The 14,904-nt window shown below is 41.3% G+C and overlaps 1 protein-coding gene across 1 annotated transcript in view; it reads left to right on the top strand.

The window, feature by feature from the left end:
* The window catches only part of LOC308076493 (alpha-1,3-mannosyl-glycoprotein 4-beta-N-acetylglucosaminyltransferase B), a 49,430-nt gene that overhangs the window by 13,692 nt on the left and 20,834 nt on the right, over window positions 1-14,904 (top strand). Inside the window, exons 2-10 of the mRNA XM_080416816.1 lie at window positions 677-928; window positions 1,136-1,255; window positions 2,700-2,833; window positions 5,076-5,122; window positions 5,649-5,762; window positions 6,605-6,680; window positions 9,644-9,758; window positions 9,915-10,045; window positions 10,597-10,704. Of these exons, the coding sequence (XP_080272942.1) occupies window positions 677-928; window positions 1,136-1,255; window positions 2,700-2,833; window positions 5,076-5,122; window positions 5,649-5,762; window positions 6,605-6,680; window positions 9,644-9,758; window positions 9,915-10,045; window positions 10,597-10,704 (1,097 nt within the window). The remainder of the gene's footprint in view (window positions 1-676; window positions 929-1,135; window positions 1,256-2,699; window positions 2,834-5,075; window positions 5,123-5,648; window positions 5,763-6,604; window positions 6,681-9,643; window positions 9,759-9,914; window positions 10,046-10,596; window positions 10,705-14,904) is intronic.

Below are 14,904 nucleotides of genomic sequence, written 5' to 3'. Positions count from 1 at the left end.
CAATATCAGCGGTTTTCAAACTATGGGCCGTGACCGAATGTGGGGTCGCGGGAAGGTGCTGTTGGGCTTTGGCAACCAATTATATACATATTTTTTAATCAAAGAACGAAAAAAAAACCCTGTTCTATATTGTCTGAATCAACTTTGTTTGTGTTCATTTACATGCTAAAAGCGTGACTTTGAGAGCTGTTTGACCAAAGAGGAGCATATTTTGAATGACCAATTCCTAATCAATGGATTTGTTGTTACATCATGGCAAGGTAACTACACAACCCAAACCTCTACCTAAGTGGATTTGCCCTTTAACCAGTTTGTTCCTTGTGACATATAACCTTTTATTTACACAGTGTGGCTTGATCAACACTGGCTAACACTTTCTGTCTGTCTGTCTGTCTCTCTCTCTCTCTCTCTCTGTCTCTCTCTCTCTCTCTCTCTCTCTCTCTCTCTCTCTCTGTCTCTCTCTCTCTCTCTCTCTCTCTCTCTCTCTCTCTCTCTCTCTCTCTCTCTCTCTGTCTCTCTCGCTCTGTGTTTGTCTCTCTCTCTCTCTCTCTCTCTCTCTCTCTCTCTCTCTCTCTCTCTCTCTCTCTCTCTCTCTCTCTCTCTCTCTCTCTCTCTCTCTCTCTCTCTCTCTCTCTCTCTGTCTCTCTCTCTCTCTCTCTGTGTCTCTCTCTCACAGTTCCTCCAGCAATGGACCCAGGAGGTGTGGGGGTCCTATACCAGCGTCTCCTCCAGGCTGAGGCTGCAGCCCAGAACGTGAGCAGAGACCTGGGCAAGGTGCTGGAGGAGCTGCTGGTACAAAACATCACCCCACCTAGCATTCAGCCTGGCATACAGCCTGGCATACAGCCTGGCATTCAGCCTGGCATACAGCCTGGCATACAGCCTGGCATTCAGCCTGGCATACAGCCTAGCAGCAACAGCTCCTCAGGTCAGAATATACCGATACATGACATTTCTATTTTTTGGGGTTCTTCTTGGTTTTCTGACCTCAATTACACCCAAAAAAACGGAACTTTGACGGGGGACGAGCCTGTCAATAATAAGGTGTGTGTGTGTGTGTGTGTTGTGTGTGTGTGTGTGTGTGTGTGTGTGTGTGTGTGTGTGTGTGTGTGCGCGTGTGCGTGTGTGTCAGCAGACATGTTGTCGGTGGGAGGGTCTGGGATGCAGGTCAACGCCCACTTCTACCTGCCTCACCTGGCCCACCATCCAGACAGCCTGACCCCCAACGTGGTGCTGGGACACAGACGCACTGGAGGTAACACACACACACACACACATTTTAATTTATTCATGTCCACACAAAAATCCACAAAATCAAGGCACATGTCCTCATGAAACGACAACCATGTGACCCAGCCCTCCATGGACACCAGCAGTGTCTCTGGTCATGTGACCCAGCCCTCCATGGACACCAGCAGTGTCTCTGGTCATGTGACCCAGCCCTCCATGGACACCAGCAGTGTCTCTGGTCATGTGACCCAGCCCTCCATGGACACAGTAGTGTCTCTGGTCATGTGACCCAGCCCTCCATGGACACAGCAGTGTCTCTGGTCATGTGACCCAGCCCTCCATGGACACTAGCAGCAGTGTCTCTGGTCATGTGACCCAGCCCTCCATGGACACAGTAGTGTCTCTGGTCATGTGACCCAGCCCTCCATGGACACAGTAGTGTCTCTGGTCATGTGACCCAGCCCTCCATGGACACAGTAGTGTCTCTGGTCATGTGACCCAGCCCTCCATGGACACCAGCAGCAGTGTCTCCGCATGGCGGCTGCCAATCATAGCAGAGACGGCACAACACTCTGCCAGCCCTCCTGCCTGGTCTCTGGGCATCCTCCCAAGTTGTGGAAACCCCCCTCTAACAACCAGTCCAAGGCTGGACCACCAGAGGAAACAGAGTTCCCAGTCCACTCCCACACTGAAGCCCGGAGCCAAAGCGCTCTCCGTAGCGTAGCTGCTCCCATGAGCCTGAAAGTCTGTCCGTCCATTGCTGTTCCTCGGCCAGCATAGCGGACACACACACAGCGCTAGAAGGCCGCCGGGTCTTTATCCACCGCCGGGTGGTAGTTACACCGCCTCTCTGCCCGGTAGCTGCTCACGGGAAGGGCCGCCAGCCCGCCAGCGGTTCCGGTAGGAGACGCAAAGGAAGACTCTTTGTGTCTCCATCCGGAACCGCTGTGGGTCATCAAATTACTGGCAACAAAAAAATATCCATGAATTCACGTCTCCATGGGGTGGACTAATCCATATTTTTTGGGGTGAACTATCCCTTTAAGCAGTCACTTCTTCTCACCCTGCCTCTACTGTAGTTGGTTTAATGAAATGCTGCCTCTGGTCTGTAGCATGTCTGCTGTCTGGGTTATAAAGTTAAGAGATAAGATAAAATGTCCTGGACTGGTTACAGGAGCCAGGAAAAGAAACAGCTGATAAAATGATGTGCAAAGCAAAGGACTCATAATGAATGAACACAAGATGTTGCTGTGCATTTTGAACCAACCACATGAACCCTAGTATAGTGTCTAGTGTCTCCATTCTGTGGGCCAAAGTTTGGCTAAAATAGCAAAAAATCTCACTCAGGATAAAGAGTGTGTGTGTGTGTGTGTGTGTGTGTGTGTGTGTGTGTGTGTGTGTGTGTGTGTGTGTGTGTGTGTGTGTGTGTGTGTGTGTGTGTGTGTGTGTGTGTGTGTGTGTGTTCATAGTGTCCATAGTGTTAGGAATACCTACAGTGAGGAGAGAGAAACAGAGCTACCTGCTGAACACGCTGAGCTCTCTGTTCTTCAACCTAACGCCCTCCCAACGCCAAGACATGCTCATCGTTATCTTCGTTGCCGAGGTAATGCAGATGCGCACGCACGCACGCACACACACACACACACACACACACACACACACACACACACACACACACACACACACACACACACACACACACTCTCTTGTGTGTGTGAAACGGTGCAGGTGCATAAAGGTAAACATAGCAGTGAGTGAGGTGAGAAATGATGATGTCATTCTGGAATATGTCGTTAATGTTTAACCCTTTCAATCCGGGAACGCATCTGTGTCATTTTTAGATTTATTTGGATATTCAAAAATAGCAGATCTACAAGCTCATAGCAAAATATTGTTGCTACAGTATATCAGAGGTGCTCCAACCTTTTCTTGTCAAGGACCCCCAAAATTATGTTTTTGGCTGCCGATCCTCATCAAAATATGTTGTTCCAGGGACCCCCTAGGGACCCCCCAGGGACCCCCAGGGACCCCCCAGAAGCAAAGATTTGAGTTAAAAAGGTTTAAAAATATACATATATATTCAAAGATTTTTTTTAAATAGCCAAAGTATAAAATGATGTATAAAGGGTTTAAAATGATTGTGAATCTATATTAACACATTTTGCTGGGGACCCCCTAGTATCCCCCCAAGGACCCCTGGGGGTCCCCGGACCCCCAATTATGACAGTTTTGATTGAATACTTTATTAGCCCATTAAGACCGGGAAAGCCTCAGTCATTTTAGATTTTAACATTATTTTATACTTTGGCTACTCAAAAATAGCAGATCTACAAGCGAGTGCCGTGGTATGAGGTTGTAGATCTGCTATTTTTGAAAATCTTGAATGTGTGTGTGCTTGGATTATTATTACAAAACACACATTACCCACCCGCTCTAGATACATTTTGGCCATTTGAAAATGGCCGATCTACAAGCTCACAATTGCGACGCATTGTGAGCTTGTAGATCTGCTATTTTTATACATTTGAAAACTATACATTTTGCATAATGAGTACTTTCTACTTTTCATACTTTAAGTATTTTGACACCAATACTTTTGCACTTTTATTCAAGTACATTTTGATTTCCGGACATTTGCTTATAGCAGAGTATTTCTACATTGCCGTATTGATACTTACACTTAAGTAAAACATTTTAGTACATTTTCCATGTGTGCGTGCGTGTGCGTGTGTGCGTGTGTGTGTGTGTGTGTGTGTGTGTGTGTGTGTGTGTGTGTGTGCGTGTGTGTGTGTGTGTGTGTGTGTGTGTGTGTGTGTGTGCGTGTGTGTGTCACAGGTGTGTCACAGGTGTGTCAGTTTGCTATCAATCATCATGCATGTTTTCTTAGCCTTATCAGTAACAGAAGAACCTGTTTTTCTGTTACTCCCTCTTTCCATTTATAATCCACACTGGTGGAAAAAGTACTCAAATTCTTTACTTAAGTAAAAGTATCAATACTGCAATATAGAAATACTCTGTTACAAGTAAAAGTCCGGAATTCTAAATTTACTTGAGTAAAAGTACAAAAGCATTGACATCAAAATGTACTTAAGTACCAAAAGTAGAAAGTACTCATTATGCAGAATGTCCAATTTCAAGTTTTCAAATGGATACAATGTATACAAATATTTGGAAAATAGCAGATCTACAAGCTCACAATGCGTCACGATGCGACACATTTTCAAATGGCCAAAATGTATATAGGGCTGAAGTGGTTAATGTATGTTTTGTAATAATAATCAAAATCTACAAACTAGTAACTTCAGTTTTCAAATACAATATTTGCCTCTGAGATGTAGTGGAGTAGAAGTAAAAGTACTGAAAACTGGAAATACTCCAGTAAAGTGAAAATACCTCAAAATTGTAGTTAAAGGTAGGGTAAGTGATATGTTTTTTTTTGTTATTTGTTTTGTTAAAAAGGTTAAAGTACTATATTGTGATAGTAATCATTGCTACAGAGTGTTTGTTGGGTCACATGGTCTCTCCAGCTCTTTAGGAAACACAATATAGTACATGTTCAGGAAGGTGACAACATTTAAGCCAATCAGGAGAGAGCACTGAAAATGCATTTTCTGTTTAATAAAGAGCTGGAGAGACATGGAGACTCCTTTTACTGAACACACACTCTATAGCAATGATTACTATCACAATATAGAGCTATTTAACACTTATTTTAACCAAAGTAAATCACTTACCCTACCATAAGTACAGTACTTGAGTACATGTACTTAGTTACTTTACACCACTGATAATCCAGAACATGTAACTAAAGTCCTGCTTTCTCCTCTTCTCTTTGTTGTCCTCAGACAGACTCTCAGTATGTGTCCAGTGTTGCAGACACAATAAGCAAGAAGTGAGTACTTCTCATTTTGCTGCCCTGAGGGCAAGTTTACTTAACTTCTGTCTCTGTCTCTGTTACAAAGTACTAGTCCATACCCGGTCGACGCATCCGTTGGGGGATATGCGCACATGATCTGGCAACCCGGGAGGCAGTTTGTATAAATACTTCTGGTCAAATATTACTCCCACTACAAGTGAAAGTTACTCTACTGTGTGTGCTTGATTTCAAGTACTTGAGAACTTGCTCTTACAAATACATAGTATTCAGTACAAAACAATACATTATAGATACCTACAGTAACAACTTTACTAAATTAAAATAAAACACCAGGCTTGACAAAGAAACCATGTATTTATTTTCAATCCAATGAGACCAAGTCTAGACCCAGACTCTGCTCCTCATTAACCATCCCTTTAGACAGACTCTGCTCCTCATTAACCATCCCTTTAGACAAGATTGAACAGAAACATAGGAACTGTTACTCTTAAGGTCTGCAGGTTAACCCTTTCCATTCCATGATGGCTGGCTGTTGTTACAGTTTCCAGAAGGAGGTGCAGTCAGGCCTTTTGGAGGTGGTCTCCCCCTCCCCTCATTATTACCCCAACCTCACCAACCTCCCAGAGACCTTTGGAGACTCCAAGGACAGAGTCAAGTGAGTAAACCGTCCTTTTAACCCTTTAAGAACCGGGAACGCATTATAAGATTTATTTTGGCTATTCAGAAATAGCAGATCTACAAGCTTGTATACATCCTCTATTACTTTATTTTTTTGCAAATCTTTAGTTTGAATGTATATATTTTTTAAACCTGCTCTTAAATCTCCCTACCTCAACATGTAATTGTTTTTTAACTTACAAATGTTCTGTTATGGTCTTATTTTGTTGTTTCTGTGTTTTATACCTGTATGTGCCTTTAATTGTTGATGTTTGTGTGTGTAATCTCGTCAGCATTGCAAATGAGGGTAAACCTCAACGCTCTTTTCCAGAATAAATAAAGGTTTCAATGAATCAATATTTTTTAAAGCTAATATTTTGTACAATGTTCTTCTGAATCAACGCCTCGCAACGCAAGCCTTTGTGAGCTTTGTCTGTGGAACCGAGTTAAACTAAACGTAATGTCTCAACTCCTACATTTCCAAGTGCTTATCAGGGTGGGGGGTCCCCAGTTCATATATGATTACTTTGGGGGGTCCCCAGTTCAAATATGATTACTTTGGGGGGGTCACAGTCTGAAAAGGTTGAGAACCCCTGGCTTATAGTATGATGATGATTATGTCTCTGCATGAGGTATGAATTATGCTGTGTGTGTGTGTGTGTGTGTGTGTGTGTGTGTGTGTGTGTGTGTGTGTGTGTGTGTGTGTGTGTGTGTGTGTGTGTGTGTGTGTGTGTGTGTGTGTGTGTGTGTGTGTGTGTGTGTGTGTGTGTGTGTGTGTGTGTGTGTGTGTGTGTGTGTGTGTGTGTGTGTGTGTGTGTGTGCGCGTGCGTGCGTGTGTAGATGGAGAACCAAACAGAACCTGGACTACAGCTTCCTCATGCTCTACGTTCAGGACAGAGGAGTTTATTATGTTCAGGTAGGATTCATGATGTTCAGACACATGAAGCTGGTTTACCATTAGATCCTGGACTGACCTTTTACAGATATTTACCAGTAAACAACATTGACTCTGTTACTGTCCCTGTACGAACCCTGCTCACACACACACACACACACACACACACACACACACACACACACACACACACACACACACACACACACACATACGCACACACACACACACACTTGGGAAATGTAAGCTTGGAATGCAAGCATCGCCCTGGTATTGTTTTGCAAAGTGACAATGAACTTGAACTTCCTTAATCCGGATTTAGACTCCCTACCGGCTGTGCGGCAGTGCCGTCGGCGCGGACACCGAAAACGGACGATCTACAAGCTCACAACGCGTCGCAGCGCGACGCGTTGTGAGCTTGTAGATCTGCTGTTTTCTATGTTTTCTTTGTTTAAGCGTCACACAGAGAGATGGGAGGAGAAACACACCTTAAAGGTCTTTTGGAAGGTGACACCACACCTACATGAAGACAGGTGGTTTATACAGCCTCAGAGGAATAGAAGGGTTAAGGTGTAAGGGTAGTGTAGGGGGTAACGGTGGGGTTAGGGTGTGATAGTTCAGGGCGAAACTTAATCTCTCAAGACCAGTGATATAAAATAAGTACATTAAGTACTGTACTTAAGTACAATTTTTGGTATTTTTACTTTACTGGAGTATTTCCAATTTTCAGTACTCTTACTTCTACTCCACTACATCTCAGAGGCAAATATTGTACTTTTATTCCACTACAATTATTTGAAAACTTTAGTAACTTTCTTTTTTATTTTTTCACATTAACCACTTCAGCCCTATATACATTTCGGCCATTTGAAAATAGCCGATCTACAAGCTCACAATGAATCGCATTGTGAGCTTGTAGATCTGTTAGTTTCAAAAGATTTTTTATACATTTTGAAAACTTGTGATGTGGGACATTCTGCATAATGAGTTCATTTAGACACTTCAGCTCAGAAATAACCAGACAGTTAATGAACCATTTACCATTTATTAACCATTACCATATTAACCATAACCCAATATGCAATGATATTGCATTAAAGTTTGGCGGTGTGACTCTGCTCATGTGATATTACTGATTCTTGTGCAAACATGACACAGATCTTCAATCACAAATCCCCAGAGCAGAGCAGAGCATTCAATCCAATTTAATTAAAGTGTCAAATCACGACAAGTTGTCTCAAGACACTTTACATGTAGAGAAGAGACCCGACAATCCCACCCTGAGCAAGCAATTTTGCGACAGTGGCAACGAAAAACTCCCTCTTAACTGGGAGAAACGTCAGGCAGGCTCTAGGGTGGCGGCCTTCTGCCTCGACCGTGTCGGGGGAAAGAAGAGAGAGGGAGAGACAGAGGAGAGACAGAAAGCATAAGCATAAAATACAGTTTAACATAACATTGAACCTTCAATGCATAATTAAACAACCACAATCATAGTACAATCCATAGAACACAGTACAATACACAGAATCATAGAACCACAGTACAAACACAGAATCAACCTATAACAATAATAACTAGATGCCACGGGGAGGAGGCCGGGGAGGTGGAGGGAATTTGAAAACAAGCAGCTGTACACACCGCTTAAACAGCGAAGCACGTAGACTGAACAGAGAACAGAGGCTGCTTAAATGAACCGCCCGAGTTGCACTGTGGGTATGAGGGCGTGAGTAATTAGCTTGAAGCGAATGAGAATGACAAGAGGTTGAACGTACTGACTTAAAGGAGTACGACTGTATAACTGATAGCGAATGGGGGGCGTCCGGGGAGTGTGAATGAAGTACATAAACATTCTGCCTTCCGTGTCTACATGAACTATCGTTGCACTGGATTACTTTCTACTTTTGTTGATACCAATACTTTTGCACTTTAACTCAAAGTAAATTTACAATTCCAGACTTTTATTTGTAACGGAGTATTTCTACAGTGCAGTATTGATACTTTTACTTAAGTAAAAACATTTAGTATTTTTTCCACCAATGCTCAAGACAGATTCAGAGCTCAGCTACTGACAATTTCAAAGGAAAAATATGTTGTTGTTTTTTTTATTCCTTTTGACGATGGGTTCTCAGAGTGGGACAAACCAAACGGTATATGATAAGCAGTGGTGGAAAAAGTACTCTGATTTGTTACTTAAGTAAAGGTTTCAATACTTCCATGTAGAAACACTCTGTTACAGGTAAAAGTCCGGTAATAAGAATTTACTTGAGTAAAAAGTACAAAAGTATTGGCATCAAAATGTACTTAAAAAGTATTCCTTATGCATTCACAAGTTATCATTATGTCTTAAATGTATGAGAATCTTTTGAAAAAAGCCAACGTTTAAAGGGGATTTTTGCCCCACGGTTTTCTCACCTTTTCTATGATGTCATGATATCCTAGGATGAATGGGACAGCAGAAACTGTCATAACTCCACCCCGGGTCCGCCACAGCTAAACATTTCAAAGACGAGATTTCAAATCTCGTCTAGCGAGACTTCCGGCGGGGCGCATTCAAGACAATCACGTCGCATAGTGTTCTGTCACTATGAACGTCAGATCTCACCCCCCCAAAAAAAGAAAAAAGCTATTAAAATACGCGATTTAGCGCAAGGACCAGTTTTTAGCTGTAGCATTCATCCTAGGATATCATAACATCATAGAAAAGGTAAGAAAACCAAAGTGGTTAACCTTTGTTTTGTAATAATAATCAAAATCTGCAAAGTAACTAAAGTTGTAACTAAAATAATTGTAGTGGAGTAAAAAGTACAATATTTAAAATAAAACATAAACAATTCATTACAATTAAAGTTAGTAACTAAGGTTACTAAGATTACTAACTAAGGTTACTAAGTTAAGGTACTAAGATTAAGGTTCTCCAAGCTCCTGTAATAGAAACTTGTGTGTGTGTGTGTGTGTGTGTGTGTGTGTGTGTGTGTGTGTTCTAGCTAGAAGATGACATCATGGCAAAGGCCGATTACTTCAGCACAATGAAGAACTACGCTACCCAGCATGCATCTGACCCTTGGCTCTTCCTGGAGTTCTCACAGCTTGGATTCATAGGTGCGCACGGCACACACACACACACACACACACACACACACACACACACACACACACACACACACACACACACACACACACACACACACACACACACACACACACACACACACAAATGGTCACAAATATGTAGCATTCATTGTGTGATTCCTCCAGGCAAGATGTTCAGAACCCGGGACCTTCCCATGGTGGCCCAGTTCTTCCTGATGTTCCACAGAGACAAGCCCATTGATTGGCTGTTGGATCACATCCTGTGGGTCAAAGCCTGCAACCCTGAGAAAGACGCAGTGAGTCTCCTAGAATGATGGCTAAACCCTATTTTATATGATATTATATTATGTATCTCTCTACTCTTGCCTGTATCTTTGTTTCATCCTTAACCGCGGTGCTGCAACTACTCTATACCCCAGGGTTTGTGGGGGTCCCCACATGACAGTGAAGTGACAATTTAAGGACTTTTAAGACCTTTTTAATACCTCACAAAGAAAGAAAAGAAAGAGACCATTACTGCATCAAAAGTCATCAACAAACTATACTATAAAAACTGGTCAAACATTGGCCAAATTGTCAAATAATTTAAGAAAGAGGCAAAAAATTGGCAGCAGGTCTACAAGCTCACAACGGCTCGCAAAAGCGAGCCGTTGTGAGCTTGTAGATCGACTATTTTCACTTTTTTTTAATCTAGAGTCAAACTAAATGTAATGCCCCAACTCCAAGTGCTTGTCAGGGTGGGGGGTCACGGCCTGAAAAGGTTTAGAACCTCTGCTCTATATGACCTGTGTGTGTGTGTGTGTGTGTGTGCGTGTGTGTGTGTGTGTGTGTGTGTCTGTCTTTGCAGAAAGACTGTACCATACAGAAGGCCCGTCTCAAACAGAGGTACAAGCCCTCACTGTTCCAACATGTGGGTCTGCACTCCTCTCTGCCTGGGAAGATGCAACCACTCCAGGTACAGTCTGTCTGTCTGTCTGTCTGTCTGTCTGTCTGTCTGTCTGTCTGTCTGTCTGTCTGTCTGTCTGTCTGTCTGTCTGTCTGTCTGTCTGTCTGTCTGTCTGTCTGCGCTCACTCTCCCTTTTGCTGTCACTCTTACTAACCACCAGTGGTGGAAAAAGTATTCAAATTTTTTACTTAAGTAAAAGTATCAATACTGCAATGCAGAAATAATCTGTTACAAGTCAAAATTTACTTAAGTAAAAGTACAAAATTATTGGTATCTAAATGTGGTTAAAGTAACAAAAGTAGAAAGTACTCATTATGCAGAATGTCCCATTTCAAGTTTTCAAAATGCATAAAAATCTTTTGAAAATAGCAGATCTACAAGCTCACCATTTGTTGCATCGCGATGCATTGTGAGCTTGTAGATCTGCTATTTTCAAATGGCTGAAATGTATATACTGTAGGGCTGAAATGGTTAATGTATGTTTTGTAATAATAAGTAACTAGTAACTAAAGTTTTCAAATAATTGTAGTGGAGTAAAAGTACAATATTTGCCTCTGAGATGTAATGGTGTAGAAGTAAAAGTACTGAATATTGGAAATACTTCAGTAAAGTAAAAAATCCTCAAAAGTGTACTTGAGCAAATGTACTTTACACCACTGACCACATGGATTAAAGTTCTCCGTCATCAGCGCGTGCTGTGTGACGTGAAATACAAGAAAATATTTCTCCGGTATTCACGGAAAAAGACATGTTTCTGAACTGTCCACAGCCCTCCAATAAGACACAGACAATAAGGTGTCATCATCTTATAATGAACATTTGTGAGGACCAATGATATAAAGATAAGGTTGAAAATGGTTGAACTGCTCCTTTAACAAGGCCAATATATTTTGTAGTACAATTGGTTGTACCAGCTTTTGTTTTATTGGATCTTGTTTATTTGATACTTATTTGTTTTAGCTCTTGCTCATTTGATTTTCCTATTTTGTCTCATCTGTTTATGAAAGTAGGTAGCTGATATATTGCACTTTTACCTTAGCGCTAGGTATACTCTTAGTTGCTTGTTTTAGAAGAGAATGCACTTAAGACTTCTGGGGCCAGTTGCACCACCCCACACTAAGTTCAAACTTAGCCTAGTTATAGCTTAAATGGCTTTTTAAAAAGCCATTTAACCCATTTAGCAGGAAAGTATCAGTGTCATTTTTAGATTTCTTTGGCTATTCAAAAATAGCAGATATACAAGCTCATAGCGCGGCACCGAGTGCCGCGCTATGAGCGTGTACATCTGCTATTTTTTGTTTTTTTATGTGAAAATGTGTGCAAATCTTTAAATATATATATATATTTTTAAGATATAACTAGGCTAAGTTTGAACTTAGTGTGAGGTGGTGAAACTGGCCCCAGGTGATTAGTAGTTTCCTTCCCTAACTATGTTGAATGCACTTATTGTAAGTCGCTTTGGATAAAAGCCTCTGCTAAGTGACTGTAATGTTAATGTACAATGAATTGGCATAACGTGTCCACTTTTGGACTCCTGTCGGTGGAAACACAGACATTTCACATTAACCCCACTATTAGACGTCATATCAACACCCTGAACAAGGCTGTTTTAGACGTCTTAACGGACATGAAAGAGAACCTACACACCATGTGATGTCACTAAGTGACCCACTAAGTAGGTCACTGACTGTCAACCACAGTTGATGTAGTGTGGAGGTTTGAATGACACCCTGAATGACACCCTGCACCCACTGTGGCCTCTGTCTGTCTGTCTGTCTGTCTGTCTGGCAGGGTTCGATACCGCTGACATACACCTATAGGTTAACCCGTTAACTCATTCACTGCCACCGTCCCCTTGCCAGCGAAAACGATTTTACTGTACCTTTGAAAAATCATGGCATATTCTCCGTGACCTCCTTCCTCACGGAGGTCGGCGCATTACTATACACCCACGGGGGTCTGGTAGAATCGGGGAAAAAATGGCCTGCCGCGATCCTCCATTCCAGAGCTATGGCCGTTTGAATTTGGCTTGTTTTTTGAAAAACACTTAGAAAACAACAGAAATACGAGAAAATTTTACTTTTGTGAATCCTTTAACATGAAAGGAGGCGATCTTTTTTTGTTGTTTTGATCACGTTATTTCTGGGTGTACTCTTCTTCGGTGGTGCTTGGATCATTCACAGACTGCACAGCAGTGAATGAGTTAAGACCGGGAACGCATCTGTGTCATTTTCTGATTTCTTTGGCTATTCAAAAACAGCAGATCTACAAGCTCATAGCGCAGCACCGAGCTACGAGCTTGTATCTGTTATTTTTGAAAAATCTTTGTGCACATATTTGATTATAATTTATATATTTTTTATTGGGAACATTTGTGACTCAGATCTTCATGGGGGTCCCTGGAATCCGCGGCCAAATACAAATAATTGTGGGGGTTCTTGACATGAAAAAGTTTGAGAACCACTAATATAGAAACATACGTTTTTAAAAAGATTGTTAGGATTTAGAAGACATTAAGTAGAATCCCCAGAAGCAAAGATTTGAGTTACAAATGTTTGCTTTAAAGATATATATATGTTCAAAGATTTGCACACATTTTCACGATCTTTCAAAAAGTAGCAGATCTACAAGCTCACAAGCTTGTAGATCTGCTGGGTTAAAGGTAGGGTACGTGATAAAACTTTTTTGTTAAAAGGTTACATTACTATCACTATATTGTGACAGCAATCATTACTATACAGTGTTTGTTCAGTAACAGGAGTTTCCCTGTCTCTCCAGCTCTTAAATAAACAGAAAATACATTTTCAGATGGGTTGCACATTTTCAGCCAATCAGGAAAGAGTAACCGTTTATATCAGCTTAAAATACAGTTCTGATTCTGTCTGCTCATGTCTTCTGTCATCTCTTCCAATTTCACGTGTTTAATCAAAGTCCTTTAATCAAATCAAATTAAAGTGTGAGTTATCTCTCCTGCATGGTAATATTGGTATCCCGACCTGACAATGTGTTTTCAGTTTACCAAAGATCTGGAGAGACAAGGAGACTCCTGTTACTGAACAAACACTTTGAATACTATCACAATATAGAGCTATTTAATACTTATTTTAACAAAATATATCTCTTACCCTACCTTTTAAAGGGATAGTTCACCCAAAAAATACTTTTTTCCAATGTCACCCCATGGAGACTTGAATTCATGGATATTTTGTAGTTTTTGTCTCATTCCTAAGACAATAATTTAATAACCAGCGGACTGGATAGGCAGCGGTTCCGGTAGGAGACACAAAGGAGACTCTTTGTGTCTCACACACACACACACACACACACACACACACACACACACACACACACACACACACACACACACACACACACACACACACACACACACACACACACAGTGTTATCAGAACACCTGCAGATATGTCTGTAGGCTTTTGAGTGAAACTTCCCACGAGTGGCTTAAACCTCAAGGCCACCAGACATGGAAAACACACCATGTTGTAGCTTTCCCACGGACACCGTGAGACCTCGCAAGTACACGTTTTTTAATCGTCTCAACTTAGGATTTATCGCCTCAACTCTCCGACGCGTACATGCACACGAATGCCTTTATTTACTGGGAATAAAAAGAAGTTTGACCCAGTTAAAAGTGTGTGCTGTTTAAAGGGCTAGACCGCTTTGGTAGAGGTTTGGGTTACCATGATGGAACTCCCAACAGTGGTGGAAAGTAACTAAGTACATTTACTTAAGTACCGTACTTGAATACAATTTTGAGGTATTTGTACTATACTTGAGTATTTCCAATATCCAATACTTTTACTTCTACTCCACTACATCTCGGATCCAAATATTGTACTTTTACTTCACTACATTTATTTGAAAACGTTAGTAGTTACTTTGTAGATTGTTATTACAAAACATTACATACATTTGAAAATAGCAGATCTACAAGCTCACAATGCGTCGCATCACGACGCATTGTGAGCTTGTAGATCTGCTATTTTCAAAAGATTTTCATACATTTGAAATCTACATTCTGCATAATGAGTACTTTCTAGTTTTGGTACTCTAAGTACATTTTGATACTAATACTGTTGTATTTTTACCCATGTCAGTTTTGTATTCCGGACTTTTACTTGTAACAGAGTACTTCTACATTGCATTATTGATACTTTTACTTAAGTAAAAAAAAAAAAACGTTTTCCA

The sequence above is a fragment of the Gymnoscopelus braueri genome (assembly GCF_963280865.1).
Source record: "Gymnoscopelus braueri genome assembly, chromosome: 20".
In the NCBI taxonomy this organism is placed as follows: Eukaryota; Metazoa; Chordata; class Actinopteri; order Myctophiformes; family Myctophidae; genus Gymnoscopelus; species Gymnoscopelus braueri.
Note: the sequence above shows the minus strand (reverse complement) of the source record. Positions and strands in the feature narration are given on the sequence as shown.